Here is an 18,887-nt window from a genome sequence, read left to right as displayed (position 1 = left end):
AGAGGTACGCTGATAATGGTCCAAATAAGCGACTTCAGTGCCAGAAAAACGAAGATTCAAAAGTTGTCGTCTGTCATACACCAGCAGAGAGTTGATTTCATGATTGTGAAATGCAAAAAACAAAAATAATTCGAACACCATCAGCAGAGGTGGATTGCAAGCCATGTACACGGGCGCCATCTTACCGGAAGTCTAACAGTCACAGGGTAGAAGCTGTTCCTGAGTCTAGAGGTTCTACACTTAATGCTCCTCAACCTCCTTCCTGAAGGTAGTGGGGCAAAAAGTGTGTGTGCTGGGTGAGTGGAGTCCTTCATGATGCAGGTGACTCTCTTCCAGCATCTGGAGGTGTAGATTCTGTGATGGTGGGGAAACTGACTCCAACATCTTCTGTGCAGCCTTCACCACTCTCTCCAGGTAGAAAAATCCAAAACAGTTCAATCTGGTCCTCTGGACATTCAAAAAAAACAAAAAACAAAACAAAGCAAAAAAATATAGATACGTTTCGTCATTCGTCCGAAAGACTTCCTCGGTCTGAGGTGCTGTATTCTGCTCAATCTTATAAATAGCACCTTCTCAGAGTGGATTAACCAGTTTGCTGCTGACAAACAAAACCAGCTGCTCACATGGTCAAGAAGGACCATAAGCCTAACAATGGATCATTAGCACACTGATGGCTGTTTACTATTCACAGGGGGTTGAGTGATACTAGCAATCACAGCATTGTAAGAGGGGGACAGTTGAACCCGGAGACCTCCACCCCCGTTTAATGACGGACAATTTCTTTTCACAAAGATGGCCTCATTTACTCCTCTCTCAAACCATCGTTCCTCTCTGTCCAGGATGTGAAAGTTATGACACTCCTTAGTGACTTAACCACTTTTGAACCTCTGAAAAGAGATCAAGGAAGTAGTTACAAGAAGAAGTTGATAGATTGCCTGGAAATTTTCGAGCAGGACAAGGCTATTGACCGTATTCTGTACCACAGACTGTACCCAGGGGAGGCCACACCTAGTCTGTATGTTTTACCTAAAATCCACAAACAAAGTGTACCTTTAAGACCAATTGTTAGCATGATTAACTCTGTCACTTACAATGTTTCCAAATATCTGGCGTCTGTACTCATCCCTTTAGTTGGCAGCTCAGAACACCACATACAGAACACCATGGACTTTGTGGATAAGGTGAGGGATGTCATCATGGAGACTGATGAAACAATGGTCTCTTTTGATGTCACATCACTCTTTACGTGCATTCCTGTTGAGGATGCAGTAGAGGTGGTCAATTTAAGATTAAAATCAGACACCACTCTGAGCAGCAGGACCATGCTTTCCACAGAACTGTGTCAACTCTTGAAACTGTGCCTGTAGTCAACCTACTTCACATATGGGGAGCAATATTATAGGCAGAAACATGGGTGTGACATGGGGTCTCCAGTTTCTCCAATTGTTGCCAACCTGTACATGGAGGAGGTAGAAGAGAGCCTTGATGTCCTTTTCAGGGACACCACCAAGTCATTGGTTCAGGTACGTTGACAACACCTGGGTTAAAATTAAATCTCAGGAAGTCCAACATTTTACTGACCACATCAACTCTGTGGATGAATACATCAAGTTCACACGAGAAGATGTAAAAAAATGGCAGGTTTGCTTTCTTGGACTGTGAGGTCTCAGTCTCTGATAGAGGACATTTGCAAACTGAGGTGTACCGCAAACCCATCCACACAGTGGTGTGTGTATTTGTAGTTTGACTCCCATCACCCTTTGGAGCACAAGTTAGGAGTCATCAGGACTCTGTACCACAGAGCAGACAGCGTTCCCACGAACTCAGGAGCCAGGCAGAAGGAGAAATCCTACAAAAGACAGGCTCTAGAGCAATGTGGATATCCTAACTGGGCCTTCCTGAAAGAAGAAACCCAAATAGGACTCCAGTCAGCCATCAGGTGAAAAGGAGGAACCCAGACCCAGACCAGTGGTCATTCCGTATGTTGAGGGAGTATCAGAGAAACTGAGACGTTTATTTTCTAAACATAACGTCCCAGTGGCTTTTAAACCCCAAAATACATTACGGCAAAGACTGGTTCATCCCAAAGATCCAGTCCCCCGGCACAAACAGAGTAATATTGTGTATGCTGTTCAGTGTCAGGAGGGTGATCAGTCTTACATCGGGGAAACTAAACAGCCACTGGCCAAAAGGATGGCCCAGCACAGAAGATCAACATCATCAGGCCAGGATTCTGCAGTCTACACTCATCTCCAGGCCAGCGGTCACTCTTTCAAGGATGAAGATGTTCACATCCTGGACAGAGAGGAACGATGGTTTGAGAGAGGAGTAAAGGAGGCCATCTTTGTGAAAAGAAATCGTCCATCATTAAACAGGGGTGATGCCTCCGGGTTCAACTGTCCCCCTCTTACAATGCTGTGATTGCTAGCATCACTCAACCCTCTGTGAATAGTAAACAGCCATCAGTGTGCTAATGATACATTGTTAGGCTGAAGGTCCTTCTTGACCATGTGAGCAGCTGGTTTTGGTTGTCAGCAGCAAACTGGTTGATCCACTCTGAGAAGGTGCTATTTAAGAGACTGAGCTGAATACAGCACCTCAGACTGAGGAAGTCTTTTGGATGAAAGACAAAACGTATCTACATTGTTTTTGCTTTGTTTTGTTTTTTTGAATGTCCAGAGGACCAGATAGCTTTGTTTTGGATTCTCTGCAAAGCTTTTCTTTCTGCAGCTGTGCAGCCTCCATGACACACTTTGATGCTGGAACACAGGATGCTCTCCACTGCACACCTGTAGAAGGAGTTGAGGACTGAGCTTCCCAGACCAGCTCGTCTCAGCCGCCTGAGGAAGTAGAGTCTCTGATGAGCTTTCTTCATCAGGCTGGTGCTGTTGTTGCCCCAGCTGAGGTTGTAATTCAGGTGCACACCCAAGCACAGACCCTTTCCAAAAAATTAGAATGTCATGGAAAAGTTGTTTAACTTCCACAATTCCATTTAAAAAGTTAATATTTAATAGATGATAGATTCAGGGCCCACAATTTAAACAATTTCAAGTATTTATTTGTTTATTTTTACATAATTTGGGCTTCCTGTCAGACCACATCTCAATCTTCCTGACTCTGGCTTATATGCCCCAGCCGATATGCTCCAGACCGATACAAAAGGAAGTTAAATGTTGATCCAGGACAGTGGCCCCATACTGAGAGATTGTTTTGACCGAACAGACTGGCAGGTTTTCAGAGAAGCTGCTGAAAATGGAAGATAGCTTGATCTAGACCAATACACATCCTCAGTTCTGGGTTACATTAGTACATGTACTGAGACTGTCTCCACTATCAGATATGTTAAAAGCCACCCAAACAGAAAACCTTGGCTGAATGCAGAGGTGCGCACCCTGCTAGAAGCCAGGAACACTGCCTTCAGGTCTGGAATCTCAGAGGAGCTGAGTAGGACAAGAATAGAGCTGGTTGCTGGTATTAAGAAGGCCAAGGGCACATATGTACAGAGGATTGAGGGTCAATTCATCTCACAAGACCCTCGGAGCATGTGGAGGGGCATTAAGTGCATAACAGATTATAAAGGAAGGAGTGAACAATGCCCCAAAGACCCATCTCTGCCTGATGCCCTCAACAAGTTCTATGCACGCTTTGAAGACCCAAACAGACCACCCAGCACCAGACTCACCTCACCACCGGATGAAGAGCATCTCAGCATGACCTCAGCCTAAGTAAGGAGTACCTTCAGGAGGATTAATCCGCACAAGGCAACTGGCCCAGACAACATCCCCGGAAAAGTGTTGAAGGAATGTGCCGATCGGCTCTGCGAGGTGCTGGCAGACATCTTTAACACCTCACTTACCCTGGAGACAGTTCCCACATGCCTGAAAACTGCCACCATCATCCCAGTCCCAAAAAGCTCTACAGTGACTGGTCTGAATGACTATAGGCCAGTGGCCCTCACCCCGATAGTCACTAAATGCTTCTAAAGACTGGTCATGATCCACATCAGAACAACCATCAACATCAACAAGGACCCTCATCAGTATGCATACCGTGAGAACCGATCAACAGAGGATGCCATCTCCTCTGTGGTCCACACTGCACTCAACCATCTGGAGCAGAAAAACTCTTACGTCCGTATGCTCTTTGTGGACTTCACATCCGCCTTCAACACCATGATCCCCCAAACCCTGATGGACTATCCACACTAGGACTAAGCCCCTCCATTTGCAACTGGGTACTAAACTTCTTAACAAACAGACCACAGTCTGTGAGGATCCACAACTTCTCCTCCACCATACCCCTCAGCACTGGCTCTCCTCAGGGACGTGTGTTGAGCCCCCTCCTGTTTACTCTGCTCACGTATGATTGTGCAGCTACTCATCCAGGGCTGTCACATTGTAAAGTTTGCAGATGATACAGCGGTGGTGGGATGCATCACAAACAATGATGAGTCCAGCTACAGGCAACAGGTGGAACACCTGGAGAGCTGGTGCAAAGAGAATAACCTTCATATCAATGTGAAGAAGACAAAGGAGATGATTGTGGACTTCAGAAGGAACAAAAACATCTACACCCCCCTGAACATAAGAGGATCTGTGGTGGAAGTGGTTTCTAGCTACAAGTACTTGGGTGTACACATGAATGACAACCTCAGCTGGAGCAACAACACCACCAGCCTGATCAAGAAAGCTCATCAGAGACTCTACTTCTTCAGACGGCTGAGACGAGCTGGTCTGGGAAGCTCAGTCCTCACCTCCTTCTACAGGTGTGCAGTGGAGAGCATCCTGTGCTCCAGCATCAATGTGTGGCATGGAGGCTGCACAGCTGCAGAAAGAAAAGCTTTGCAGAGAGTGGTGAAGGCTGCACAGAAGTCTGTCGGAGTCAGCCTCCCCACCATCACAGACATCTACACCTCCAGATGCAGGAAGAGGGCCACCTGCATCATGAAGGACCACACTCACCCAGCACACACACTTTTTGCCCCACTCCCCTCAGGAAGGAGGTTGAGGAGCATTAAGTGTAGAACCACTAGACTGAGGAACAGCTTCTACCCTGAAGCTGTTAGAATCTCTAACTAGAATAATCACTGTGAAAAACCACATCATGTTGCTGCTGATCTGTTTCATGTTGCTGCTGATCTGTTTCATGTTGCTGCTGATCTGTTTCAATGTTGATGTGTTCATGCGTGCACATCTGCTCACAGACTCATGTTCATGTTTGTGCTGATGTTCAATGTTTTTATGTTATGAGTGCTTAGTGTATATTTAGTTGATGTTCTTCTTTGTTCATATCTTAGATGCTATTACTGTTTTTCTTATACATTTTATTGTTGGATGTAACTGGGACCCTGTGTACATAATTTCGCTCCACCACATGTACCACATGAGGTGCGAATGACAATAAAGAATCTGACTCTGACTCTTCCAGCTCATGAAACCCACAAAAACGGGAATTCAAAAAATTAGAATACTGTGAAGACATCAGCCCACACTACTACTCAGTTTTTGCAGAAAAAAAAAAGAAATTAGGATCACAACAAATCAATCAAAATATGGTTCTTTCAAAATGATATGTCAATCTTTAATACTTGGTTGTGAATCCCTTTGTCTTAATCTCTGCCTCGATGTGACGTGGCATTGAGACAATCAGCCTGTGGCATTGACTAGGAGTTATGGAAGCCCAGATTTCCTTGATGCTGTCAGATCTTCTTTGTAGTTGGGTCTGGTGCCCCTCATGTTCCTCTTGAGAAGACTCCATGGATTCTCAATGGGGTTTAGGTCCGGCCAGTTGGCTGGCCAGTCAAGCACTGTGGCATGGACATCAAACTAGGTTTTGGTGCTTCTGGAGGCATGGGCAGGGACCAGGTCCTGCTGGAAGATTAAATCTGCATCTCCATACAGATCCTCAGCAGAAGGAATCATGAAGTCCTCTAAAACATTCTGGTAGACTGTTGCAGTGACCTTGGATTTAAGAAAACAGAGTTTACCAACACCTGCACCGGACATTGCACCACAAATCATGACGGACTGTGGATATTTCACACTGGACCTCAAGCAGTATGGGTTCTGTTCCTCACCCTTCTTCTTCCAAACCCATGGACCTTGATTTCTGAATGAAAGGCACTTTACTTTCATTGGAAAAAAGGACCAAGGAACCCGACAGTTGTAGTCCATCTCCCAGATGTGTCTGAATGTGGTGGTTTTTGAAGCTGTGACTCCCGCCTCATTCCAGTCTTTCTGGATCTTTGACAGATTCTGGAATCTTCTCTGTTTGATAATCCACTGAAGCCCATGGTCATCTCTTTTGCTGGTGCATCTTCTCCTGCCACATTTTGCCCTTCCACTAGACTTTCCATTGATGTGCTTGGACACAGCACTCTGTGAACAGCCAGCCTCCGTAGCTATGAACTTTTGTGGCTTACCCATCCTATGGAGGGTCTCAATGATGGTCTTCTGGACAGTTATGTCTGCAGTCTTCCCCATATTGAACCGAACTGAAACAATTTAATGACACCTGGGGAAACCTGTGCAGGTGCTTTGAGTTTAGCAGATGATTAGTGTCATACTCAGTTTAAACATTCATGTCCTGCAACATTTGGACTGATTTCTCCACAGTATTCAAATTTTTAGAAATCCTGTTTTCATGGGTTTCATGAGCTGGAAGACCAAATTATGTAAAAATAAACGAAGAAATACTTGAAACTGTTTAAACTGTGGGCCCTGAATCTATCATCTATTAAAGATTAACTTTGTGAATGGAATTATGGAAGTGAACCAACTTTTCCATGATATTCTAATTTTTTGGAAAGGGTCTGTACTCGTAGCTAGAGACCACTTCCACAGTAGATCCTACTATGTTCAGGGGGGGGGGGGGGGGGTAGGAGGATAGGGGTGTTTGTTCCGTCTTAAGTCCACGACCATCTCCTTCATCTTCTTCACATTGATGTGAAGATTATTCTTTTTGCACCAGCTCTCCAGGTGTTCCACCTCCTGCCTGTAGCTGGACACATCGTTGTTTGTGATGCATCCCACCACCGCTGTATCATCTGCAAACTTTACAATGTGACAGCCTGGATGGGTAGATGCTTAGTCGTACATAAGCAGAGTGAACAGGAGAGGGCTCAGCACACAGCCCTGAGGGGAGCCAGTGCTGAGGGGTATGGTGGAGGAGAAGTTGTGGATCCTCACAGACTGAGATCTGTTTGTTAAGAAGTCTAGGACCCAATTACAAATGGAGGGGCTTAGTCCTAGTGTGAGTAGTTTGTCTATCAGGGTCTGGAGGGTCATGGTATTGAAGGCAGACATAAGTCCACAAAGAGCATACGGACATAGGAGTTCTTCTGCTCCAGGCGTCCAGGCAGGTGAGAGCATTGTGGATCACTGAGGAGATGGTGTCTTCTGTTCATTGATTCTCACGGTATGCGTACTGGTGAGGGTCCTCGCTGATGTTGATGGTTGTTTTGATGTGGATCATGACCAGTCTTTAGAAGCATTTAGTGACTATCGGGGTGAGGGCCACTGGCCAATACGTCATTCAGACCAGTCACTGTAGAGCTCTTTGAGACTGGGATGATGGTGGTGGTCTTCAGGCAGGTGGGAACTGTTGCCAGGGTAAGTGAGGTGTTAAAGATGTCAGGCAGCCCCTCGCAGAGCTGATCGGCACATTCTTTCAGCACCTTCCCAGGGATGTTGTCTGGGCCGGTTGCTTTGTGAGGATTAATCCTCCTGAAAGTCTTCCTCACTTGGGCTGAGGTCACGCTGAGTCATGCTCGTGTTTGGATGAGAATTTAAAATGAGATCCCGATATTTAAATGCATATTTACCTACACAGAAAGAATGTTAAACTTTTATTAAAACATGTACCACACTTGACTGCTTTAGCATCTCCAAAGCCTGACCATCGAGACGTTGATGCAGCTTATGGGCTGCAGCCGTTTCCTCCTCCACAACCAATCGCTTTTAACATGAAAGCTGCGTCATAAGAAATTCTCCGTGTGTTTTCCATTATCGCTGAACAAATGAACAGGTCTGTGCATGAAGCGAAAAATCCGGTAACAACACGGGAACGATCTGAAGAAATTGTCACGTCAACCTTGGGGGATGGTCCTCGAGAGTACCTCGTTGGTCATTCAGGTCAGACTTCTGGTCACATGATGACAGAGTGGGTGGAGTTATGGTAGGCAATTTGCAATTATCAGCAAGAGGTTTGGTACATGTGATTACCTGAGGGCATTCTGTGTCACAAATGCATGCTCCCATGACGAGTGGGGTGCTGGAAGCCATGAGTGCCTTGCTTTGTCAAAGGAAAATGTTAGTCAGCAGCTTACTGAGAGATGGCAGGAAGTCTTTCAAAATAAAAATATAAAAATATAAATTTTGAAAATTATGAAAAAAATACATAAATAAGATGCTCCTGATAGAAAGCGTGGGGTACAAAGTGTAAGAAAAAAAGTAGCGGCTTTTACACCGGCAATTACGGTATTGACTGGTAAATAATTTTTTAACAATTTCTGTTACGGAGGTGTTTGGAACTGTTCTGTACAGAGATTATGCTTATTAGATTATGCTTTGATAGATATTGTGTTCATTTTGTAGGTTTTCTTGTTGTAACCATGAGTCAGACAGCAAAGTTTCATGAAGACTTGTGACGACTATGCAGTCTGAGCGTATGTTGAAAGCGAACTATATTCTGTGAAACGCCATCTGGTGGCTGATTATTGTACAACAAGAAAGCTGCATGCTGCCGGAGCTGACTGGGCACAGTTCCTGACGAAGAACGGTGGATGCCCGCCGCCTAATAACCGGAGCGTCTTATTTATGTACAAAGTTATGATTTATCTTATATTTATTATGTGCAACGTAGAGAAAGATGTGTTTTGTAGTCTGAGAATTATAGTAAATGTTGTTGTAACTCATCCTGGTTTCATTAAAGAGATGTTGATGGCTGTGGGCAGGAAGGATCTCTTGCAGCGAATCTGGCCACAGATGCCGATCCGTCCACTTGGACCCAGCAGGCCTCTCAGTCCTTCTGGGCCACCCAGCAGAAGTCTTCCCCGAGCGATGGTCACTCCTCCCAGCAGCCTGCTGAGCTCCTTGTATGCCACGGATGCCCAGCTGCAGGTGTTGGGGACGAGCCTGGTCTTCTTGTTGTCACGAGCCACGTGTCCTGCCAGCTCCAGGATGTCGGCTGTCAGGTACTCGAACACCTCCGCCAAGTAGACAAAAATGCATCCACAGTGCCTCCTTTTAAACTCCTTTGGAATTTGGGGCTGTCGAGTGATTTGAGCTTTTGAGATGTTAATCGGTTGCTCCCGGTTGTAAAAACAAAACAAAAACACTTTGTCGTCATAGTTATGCATCATAACAAATGAGTTTTCAGTAAAAATCTGTCCAGTTGCACAGCATCCGATACCAGAGGAAACATTCATCCAAAAAAAGTGATCTAATCCAGAAAAAAGAGGAATTAAACTTTTCAAAAGCAATATGCTAGAATGAATGTAACCGAGCTACTCCAACATGCAGCCACCCCAAGTGGCACAATTCTAGAATCAACTAACTTTAGAAACATGGAAACTCTACACAGTCCCAGCTGGAAGTCGAACTTGTGACCTTCTGCTGTGAGGCAACAGTGATAACCAACAGTTCCACCGTGCAGCCAGCAACTGTGCAAAAATAAACAAAAAAAGACCTAAAAGTGACTGTGTTAAAACTTTGTCACGTGATATTCAGTGCATGGCAACACCCTAACAAATGTCAGGGCGTCCTGGTCCCCAATTCAAAGGAATGAACCTGAACAGAGACCAGACCTCCAGTTTGGGTCTGACTGAGGGCAAGGAAGCATGTGAAACAAGTCGAGCAGTCAGGTCTGTGGGGGTGAAGTGGTTAGTAAAATATCTCAGCTCACCATTTCAAACAAAAGACGAACAAGCTTTTCAGACTCTCCTCTGTACTTGGAGGTGAGCGTAGAGGAAGAGACATTGAAAAATGTGGTTCTGCATTCAGTAGCAACTGCTTTGGCCAAAAGAGTCTTCCCTGTGCCTGGAGGCCCCACCATGAGCACTCCCTAAAGAAGAAAGGAACAATCAGACAATCAAACAGACGTAAATGAAAAAAGTTACAACTCTGTAAATCAGCACCTTCCATGGTCTCCGGATGCCTTTAAAAAAATCTGGCATCCACATTGGCAGGACAACCGCTTCCTTCAGAAGTTTTTTGGGATCTTCTAAGTCTGCAATGTCATCCCTTAAAACAACAACAACAATAGACATGAGTTACATTTGACAGCAGTCAGGAAGATGACCACCTTCAAATTCAATCATCTACAGAGAAGAGGCTCAACAGCAACAATTCAACGAATGTTTCCAGCAGAACAGCATGTGACTCTGATGTTCTTCCTAATACACGTGGACTCCAACTAAATGTTAACAAGCTCTGCGCTGCAGGCTTTCATAAACTAACAGGATAAGCTGCTTTAACAGACCCAGATTCCTGCAGATCACAGCTTCTGGAGAACTACACTGAAAAGCAGGAACAGCAGCTCAACAAATCGGTTTCACTGGTTTTCTCCCAGTCTACAGTATGACTTGTTTAAAACCATGTTGGTGTCAGAAAATAAACTGATGACAAAACAAAACACTTACCATTTAACGTTTGGATTCTGAGATATGATATCTCTCTCCAGAGCCTCCACAAGGTCTTTATCGTATCCAGTCCAGTCAAATTTTTTGACTTCTTTCTCCTAGACAAACCAAAACACAAACAGCATTCTTCTCAGTTACCTGCTCTGAGAGGAAAAACTGGAATCACCATGGATGGACAGGAGGGAGGGACGGACTGACTGACTCCATCTCTTGTTCCGGAGTCAGGTCTTGGGGTGGAGCATCTTGAGCAGGAAGGCCCAGAAATCTCTTTCCACGGCCACCTCTTCCAGCTCTTCTGGGAGTACCCAAGACGTTCCCAGGCCAACAGAGGAAACTCATTTCAACCGCCTGTGTCCACGATCTCATTCTTTTGGTCACAGAGTTCGTGGCTACAGGTGAGGGGAGGAACGTAGACCGACCGGTAAACAGAGAACTTTGCCTTACAGCTCAGCTCCCTCTTCACCACAACGGACCAGCACAGAGTCCACAGTACTGCAGACACTGCACCAATCCGTCTGTCAACCTCACGCTCCATTCTTCCCTCACTCGTGAACAAAACCCCGAGACGCTTGAACTCCTCCAGTTGGAACTCATTATTTTTATGGACAAGTACTGTTTTCTTCCAAGAAATGTACTATTTGGCTTTTATAGTGTACATGAATGTTTGTGTTCAGTGTCCTGGGATGACTTCTGTTGTGACTTGACACTTTACAACTGAAGTGAATTGAAATATTCCACGTTGACATGACTTCATGAGGCTCACCTTTTCATCCTTTATTTTGCCAGCAGGCTCCTTTCCTTCCTTTGGCTCCTTCACCTCCTTCTTTTCTTTGCCTTTAGAAGGTCTGTTTCTGTCCTCGTGTCCTCGAGGTGACTGCTTCGGCTGGGCCCTCAAAGCTGCACTCAGGCGGTTGTTGGGAGGTTTGCTGTCTTTATGTGTGTTAGCTGGACGCCTGACAGGACAAGGAGAACGTGACACATCTGACGACTACAGCTGCAAGCAGCATCATGGGTCAGTATGAACTGAACGAAGACAGTGTGACAGAAGGCAAAAAGACTTAAAAACATCGTCATTCTGATTGGCATGTCTGTCGTTGAAGCAAGAAACAACAGAGTTCAAACGTTAGGAATAAATCTGCTGCTATTACATATGACTCATGCAGATCTTGGGAGCTTTTCTTTTAAATTATTTCAAACTTCAAGGAATTTGCTCATTTTGAAGTGGATTTATGTATGGTATGGTATAAAGTTTATTCATTTAAAAAAAAGTACAAAACAATTCCATAACAATATAAAAAGATACAAAAGATTTAAAATGAAAGGCAGCAGAAAGAAGAACAAATCTTATTATATCTGCCCCTTTTTTCAAACAATTATTTCAATCATAATAATTTTCAAGTAACAGAACAAAATGAATAACTTTATAATTTTTCTAATTCTAATACAAAACACACACTAAGCTACTTCATATATACTTTTTTAACAATTCAGTTTTGATCTTTTTCTTAAATGTACACATTGACTTGACATTTTTCACATCACTCTCTAGACCATTCCACAATCCAACTCCTTGGATTGAGGTAGACCTTCCCTTCAGACTAGTTCTGAATTTTGGTTTGACAAATATCTCTATCCCCTTAAGATTATAACAACTTTGTCTTTTAACAACATTTCTTTGGATATTTAACGGTAATGTGTTATTTTGAGCCCTATACATAACTGATAAAATACTGTAATCTACCAAATCATGGAACTTCAATAAGTTCAGTTGATAAAATAATGTGCTTGATGGGTGACTGTAATGCTTTCTGGTGATAATTCTTACAGCTCTTTTCTGTAAAATAAAAATAGGTTTAGTAAATGTTTTACACGCTTTCCCCCAAACATCAATGCAATAGATTAAATGTGGAACAATGATTGTGTTATACAACATGTACAAAGCTTTATCATTTAATAATTCCCTGACTTTGTATAGTACTGCAATAGATTTAGATATTTTTGTTCTTACAGAATTGATGTGATTTTTCCATGTTAGCTGTTCATCAATGATTACACCCAAAAATTTCATCTCATTAACTCTACAAATCTCAACACCCTCAATTTTAAATGGATCATCAACAGTTCTCTTTTTGTTACTAAATATCATGTATTTAGTTTTATCTAAATTTAATGATAATTTATTAAGTTTAAACCAAGTTTGTATTTTATCAAATTCTGTCTTCATCAATTCCAACATCCGTTTTACATCTTTACAATTTATGTGGAAAAGTTGTGAATACATAATATCTTACCTGCTGTAAATAGCTTTTTGAATTACCTCAGTTTGGAGGAATACTGTAATTGCCAGTGTACAAGCCGCTACTTTTTTCCTCACACTTTGTACCAAACGGTTTATATGCAGGAACGTCTTATTTATGTATTTCTTTCATAATTTTCAAAAATTTAAATTTTATATTTTATTTTGACAGACTTCCTGCCATCTCTCGGTAACTTCCTGTTGCTGACTAACATTTTCCTTTGACAGAGCTGGACGTTCATGGTTCCCAGCACCCTGCCCCTCATGGGGGCAGGTGTTTGTGACAGAGGGAATGTCCTCAGGTAATCACATGTACACGATCTTTTGCTCAGTTTCAAATACCCAACCATAACTCCACCCACTCTGTCATCATGTGACCAGAAGTCTAACCTGAATGACCAATGAGGTACTCTCAAGGACCATCCCCCAAGACAGACGGGAATGAATTTCTTCAGGCCCTTCCCGTGTTATCGTGTTTTGCGCTTCATGCACAGATCTGTTCACTTGTTCAGCGATAATGGAAAACACACAGAGAATTTCTTATGACGCAGCTTTCATGTTAAAAGTGATCGGCTGTCGAGGAGGAAACAGCTGAAGCTCTGCATTAGAGCTATCATTTCTAACCCAAACCTGGAGCCCGGCCCCGCCCGACCCGGAGTCGGACCGGGCCATAATAACGTGCTTAATGGGTGGGCCAGGTCGGTGTCGGGCTTCTTATTGCGTCAGGGACGCGCGCGGCCGACAATCCAATATATGCAAACATGGCTTGCCATACTGCACCTGCTGCACGTGGCCATTTGACCGCGCGCTGACCGGCCGGTTGAAAGAGGTAAAAAGTTCAGTTAAGCTTCAGATGGACCACTGCCAGAGACCCACCAGCCCAAATGGACGTTCATTCAGCCGCAGCACTCAGCGGACGCGCGGCCGAGACCCAAACAGGTGAGATCACAAAATATCTGACATGTCAGAGCAGGATGCAGACAGAAGCAGGGGAAGCGTTTAATGTGCTGTGACGTCCCTTCAGCTCTGAAGATCTGCCCCTCAGCCGCGCACGTCTGCCAAACATTAATAATAGTCGGTAGAATAAGCAGCCAAAGCTTAATTCAAAATGTCAGGATGTTTTCAGGTTTGGACCTGTAATTACTGTTAATTCTTCGGAGCAGGTGGGGTTCAGAGATGATGGCTGCGGGCTGGGGCCGGGTCAGTTCGGATTATTTGGACCCGAGTGCAACTCTAGTCTGCATCAACGTCTCGATGGTCAGGCATTGGCAGTCAAGTCTGGTACATGCTTTAATAAAAGTTTTAACATTCTTTCTGTGTCGGTAAATAAGCGTTTAAATACCGGGATCTCATTTTAAACTCACATCCGAACGCATGAAATAGAGCAGAGGAGACCACGAACGGCAGAAGTTTCTCCCCCCCTCCCTTATCGTCATGAGAGCTCAGTGGAGGAGAAGAGACGTTGTCAGATTTATTTTTAAAGCAGTCAGTCAAGACCGATACATATTTAAACAAAAGTTTTAACATTCTTTGTGTGTACGGTAAATATGTGTTTAAATACCAGGATCTCATTGAAGCTCAAACAGGTGCATTAAACAGAGCGAAGGAGACAATGGAAGGGTGGGGCTGTTCCCCCTCCCTCCTGCTCATATGAGCCGTGCTGAGGAGAAATCACATCAAATTTATTTAAAACGTACATTTAAAAACTGCAGCTGTTATCAAAAGGTTTACCAATAAAAAGAAATCAATGATACTAATTTAATGAATATTTACTGTATTTTACTGGCACTATTTGACTTCTGGTCACATGACCTCGATAAGACTTCTTGGTAATATTTTACCTGCAAACATGTTTTAAATAAATTTGGTTACGTAAGTGTTTGGCACTGTTCTGTCCAGTGATTATGTTTAGATAGTTATTGTGTTCATTTTTAAGGTATAATGGTTGTAACCAGGAGTCAGACAGCGAAACATCATGACGACTCATGACGATCATGCAGTCTGAACGTGCGTTGAAATCAAGCAATGGCTGTGAACCGCCATCAAGTGGCTGATTCTTGTACTACAGTAGTCACTCATTTTTCGCGGGTGTTTGGGACCACGCCTCCCCACGATAAGTGAAAAACCTGCGAAGTAGGGATACAGTAGTTCAAGTTCAAGTTCAGTTCAAGTTCAGTAAACTCTGTCATGACATGTGCCAGGCTGCAATCACACTCATCACCTGTTACTCCCAATCTCCCTCCTTAAATAAACAAGTTAAATTTAAACATTTTAAATAAACAATCCATGCAACATGGACTGTTTATGTTACAGTGTTTAAATTTAAATTGTAGAGAAGCGACATCAGGACATCACAGGACGTCACACAGCTTCAGCTCTGCAGCACGGAGCACAAATGTTCTTGATCAATGACACTGAAACAACAGAACATAGAAGTTCTAAAATAATGAAAAATAACTTAACACTTTTATATTTTGTGATCACGATGATTTTACGATGTGACATACAAACCCGATTCCATAAAAGTTGGGACACTAAACAAATTGTGAATAAAAACTGAATGCAATGATGTGGAGGTGGCAAAAGTCAATATTTTATTCATAATATAACATAGATGACAGATCAAAAGTTTAATCTGAGTAAATGTAACATTTTAAAAGAAAAATATGTTGATTCAAAATTTCACAGTGTCAACAAATCCCAAAAAAGTTGGGACAAGTAGCAATAAGTGGCTGGAAAAAGGAAATTGAGCATATAACGAACAGCTGGAAGACCAATTAACACTAATTAGGTCAATTGACAACATGATTGGGTATAAAAAGAGCTTCTCAGAGTGTCAGTGTCTCTCAGAAGCCAAGATGGTAAGAGGATCACCAATTCCACCATTGTTGCGCAGAAAGATAGTGCAACAATACCAGAATGGTGTTACCCAGCGTAAAATAGCAAAGACTTTTAAGTTATCATCATCAACCGTGCATAACATCATCAAAAGATTCAGAGAATCTGGAACAATCGCTGTGCGTAAGGGTCAAGGCCGTAAAACTCTACTGGATGCTCGTGATCTCCGGGCCCTTAAACGTCACTGCACCTCAAACAGGAATGCCACTGTCAAGGAAATAACAGAATGGGCTCAGGAATACTTCCAGAAAGCATTGTCAGTGAACACAATCCACCGTGCCATCCGTCGTTGCCAGCTGAAACTCTACAGTGCAAAGAGGAAGCCATTTCTAAGCAAGCTCCACAAGCTCAGATGTTTGCACTGGGCCAGGGGTCATTTAAAATGGAGTGTGGAAAAATGGAAGACTGTTCTGTGGTCAGATGAGTCACGATTTGAAGTTCTTTATGGAACACTGGGACGCCATGTCATCCGGACCAGAGAGGACAAGGATAGCCCAAGTTGTTATCAACGCTCCGATCAAAAGCCTGCATCACTGATGGTATGGGGTTGCATGAGCGCTTGTGGCATGGGCAGCTTGCATGTCTGGAAAGGCACCATTAATGCAGAGAACTATAGTGAGGAAAATAAGTATTTGAACACCCTGCGACTTTGCAAGTTCTCCCACTTAATAATCATGGAGGGGTCTGAATTTTTTATCTTAGGTGCATGTCCACTGTGAGAGACATAATCTAAAAGAAAAATCCTGAAATCACAATGTATCATTTTTTTAATAATTAATTTGTGTGTTACTGCTGCAAATAAGTATTTGAACACCTGCCAATCAGCAACAGTTCTGGCCCTCAAAGACCTGTTAGTCCTCCTCTATAACGTCCACCTCCACTCCACTTATTATTCTAAATTAGAAGCACCTGTTTGAGGTCGGTAGCTGCATAAAGACACCGGTCCACCCCACACAATCAGTAAGACTCCAACTACTAACATGGCTAAGACCAAAGAGCTGTCCAAAGACACCAGAGACAAAATTGTAGACCTCCACAAGGCTGGAAAGGGCTACGAGGCAATTGCCAAGCAGCTTGGTGAAAAAAGATCAACTGTTGGAGCAACTATTAGAAAATGGAAGAAGCTAAACATGACTGTCAATCTCCCTCGGACTGGGGCTCCATGCAAGATCTCACCTCGTGGCGTATCAATGATCCTAAGAAAGGTGAGGAATCAGCCCAGAACTACACGGGAGGAGCTGGTCCATGACCTGAAGAGAGCTGGCACCACTGTTTCCATGGTTACTGTGGGTAATACACTAAGACGTCATAGTTTAAAATCATGCATGGCAAGGAAGGTTCCCCTGGTTAAATCAGCACACGTCCAGGCCCGTCTTAAGTTGGTCCATGACCATTTGGATGATCCAGAGGAGTCATGGGAGAAAGTTCTGTGGTCACATGAGACCAAAATAGAACTTTTTGGTCTTAATTCCACTCGCCGTGTTTGAAGGACTAAGAATGATGAGTACCATCCCAAAAACACCATCCCTACTGTGAAGCATGGGGGTGGATGCATCATGCTTTGGGGGTGTTTTTCTGCACATGGGACAGGACGACTGCACTGTATTAAGGAGAGGATGACCAGGGCCATGTAGTGAGAGATTTTGGAGAACAACCTCCTTCCCTCAGTTAGAGCATTGAAGATGAGTCATGGCTGGGTCTTCCAACAAGACAATGACCCAAAGCACACAGCCAGGAGAACCAAGGAGTGGCTCCATAAGAAGCATATCAAGGTTCTGGAGTGGCCCAGCCAGTCTCCAGACCTGAACCCTACAGAAAATCTTTGGAGGGAGCTCAAACTATGTGTTTCTCAGCGACAGCCCAGAAACCTGGATGATCTAGAGAAGATCTGTGTTGAGGAATGTCCCAACATCTCTGCTGCAGTAAAACTGATGAAAAACTACAGGAAACCTTTGACCTCTGTAACTGCAAACAAAGATACTGTACCAAATATTAACATTGATTTTCACAGGTGTTCAAATACTTATTTGCAGCAGTAACACACAAATAAATTATTAAAAAATCATACATTGTGATTTCTGGATTTTTCTTTTAGATTATGTTTCTCACAGTGGACATGTACTTAAAATGAACATTTCAGACCCCTCCATGATTTCAAAGTGGGAGAACGTGCAAAGTCGCAGGGTGTTCAAATACTTATTTTCCTCACTGTATGTTCAGGTTCTAGAACAACATATGCTCCCATCTAGACGTCATCTCTTTCAGGGAAGACCCTGCATTTTTCAACACGATAATGCCAGACCACATTCTGCAGCAATCACAACATCATGGCTACGTAGGAGAAGGATCAGGGTACTGAAATGGCCAGCCTGCAGTCCAGATCTTTCACCTATAGAGAACATTTGGCGCATCATAAAGAGGAAGGTGTGACAAAGAAGGCCCAAGATGATTGAACAGTTAGAGGCCTGTATTAGACATGAATGGGAGAGCATTCCTATTTCTAAACTGGAGAAACTGGTCTCCTCTGTCCCCAGACGTCTGTTGAGTGTTGTAAGAAGAAGGGGGGATGCCACACAGTGGTAAAAATGGACTTGTCCCAACTTTTTTGGGATTTGTTGACGCCGTGAAATTTTGAATAAACATATTTTTCCTTTAAAATGTTACATTTACTCAGATTAAACTTTTGATCTGTGATTTGTGTTCTATTCTGAATAAAATATTAGATGTTGGCACCTCCACATCATTGCATTCAGTTTTTATTCACAATTTGTTTAGTGTCCCAACTATTTTGGAATCCGGTTTGTACTTTGAATTTTAAGTTGGAAGACAAAAGTCGATCGGTGCATCTGGACAGCAAAGGGTTAACAATCACAACGCTGCAGCAGGAGAAATGTGTGGCAGAGAAGGAGATCAGCTGATCAGCTGCAGGAGGGAGCTTCCCCTGCACCTGTGGGCTACACACATGGTGCAGTATTTCCCCTACCATTATACAAGTGGGGCGCACCGCCCCATCAACACAGCCGAGCGCCGTGTCTACCAACACCCCCCCCCCCC

At 43.5% G+C, this 18,887-nt stretch overlaps 1 protein-coding gene across 1 annotated transcript in view; it reads right to left on the bottom strand.

Annotated features, from left to right (window-relative positions):
• katna1 (katanin p60 (ATPase containing) subunit A 1) overlaps window positions 1-18,887 on the bottom strand; it is a 58,171-nt gene that overhangs the window by 27,748 nt on the left and 11,536 nt on the right. Inside the window, exons 3-6 of the mRNA XM_037686062.1 lie at window positions 11,403-11,592; window positions 10,640-10,737; window positions 10,136-10,241; window positions 9,904-10,062 (exon numbers count right to left, since the gene is read on the bottom strand). Of these exons, the coding sequence (XP_037541990.1) occupies window positions 9,904-10,062; window positions 10,136-10,241; window positions 10,640-10,737; window positions 11,403-11,592 (553 nt within the window). The remainder of the gene's footprint in view (window positions 1-9,903; window positions 10,063-10,135; window positions 10,242-10,639; window positions 10,738-11,402; window positions 11,593-18,887) is intronic.

This window comes from Nematolebias whitei, chromosome 12 (genome assembly GCF_014905685.2).
Source record: "Nematolebias whitei isolate Nwh7 chromosome 12, NemWhi1, whole genome shotgun sequence".
NCBI classification, from domain to species: Eukaryota; Metazoa; Chordata; class Actinopteri; order Cyprinodontiformes; family Rivulidae; genus Nematolebias; species Nematolebias whitei.
The sequence above is the reverse complement of the archived record's forward strand: the minus strand, read 5'-3'. Positions and strand labels throughout refer to the sequence as shown.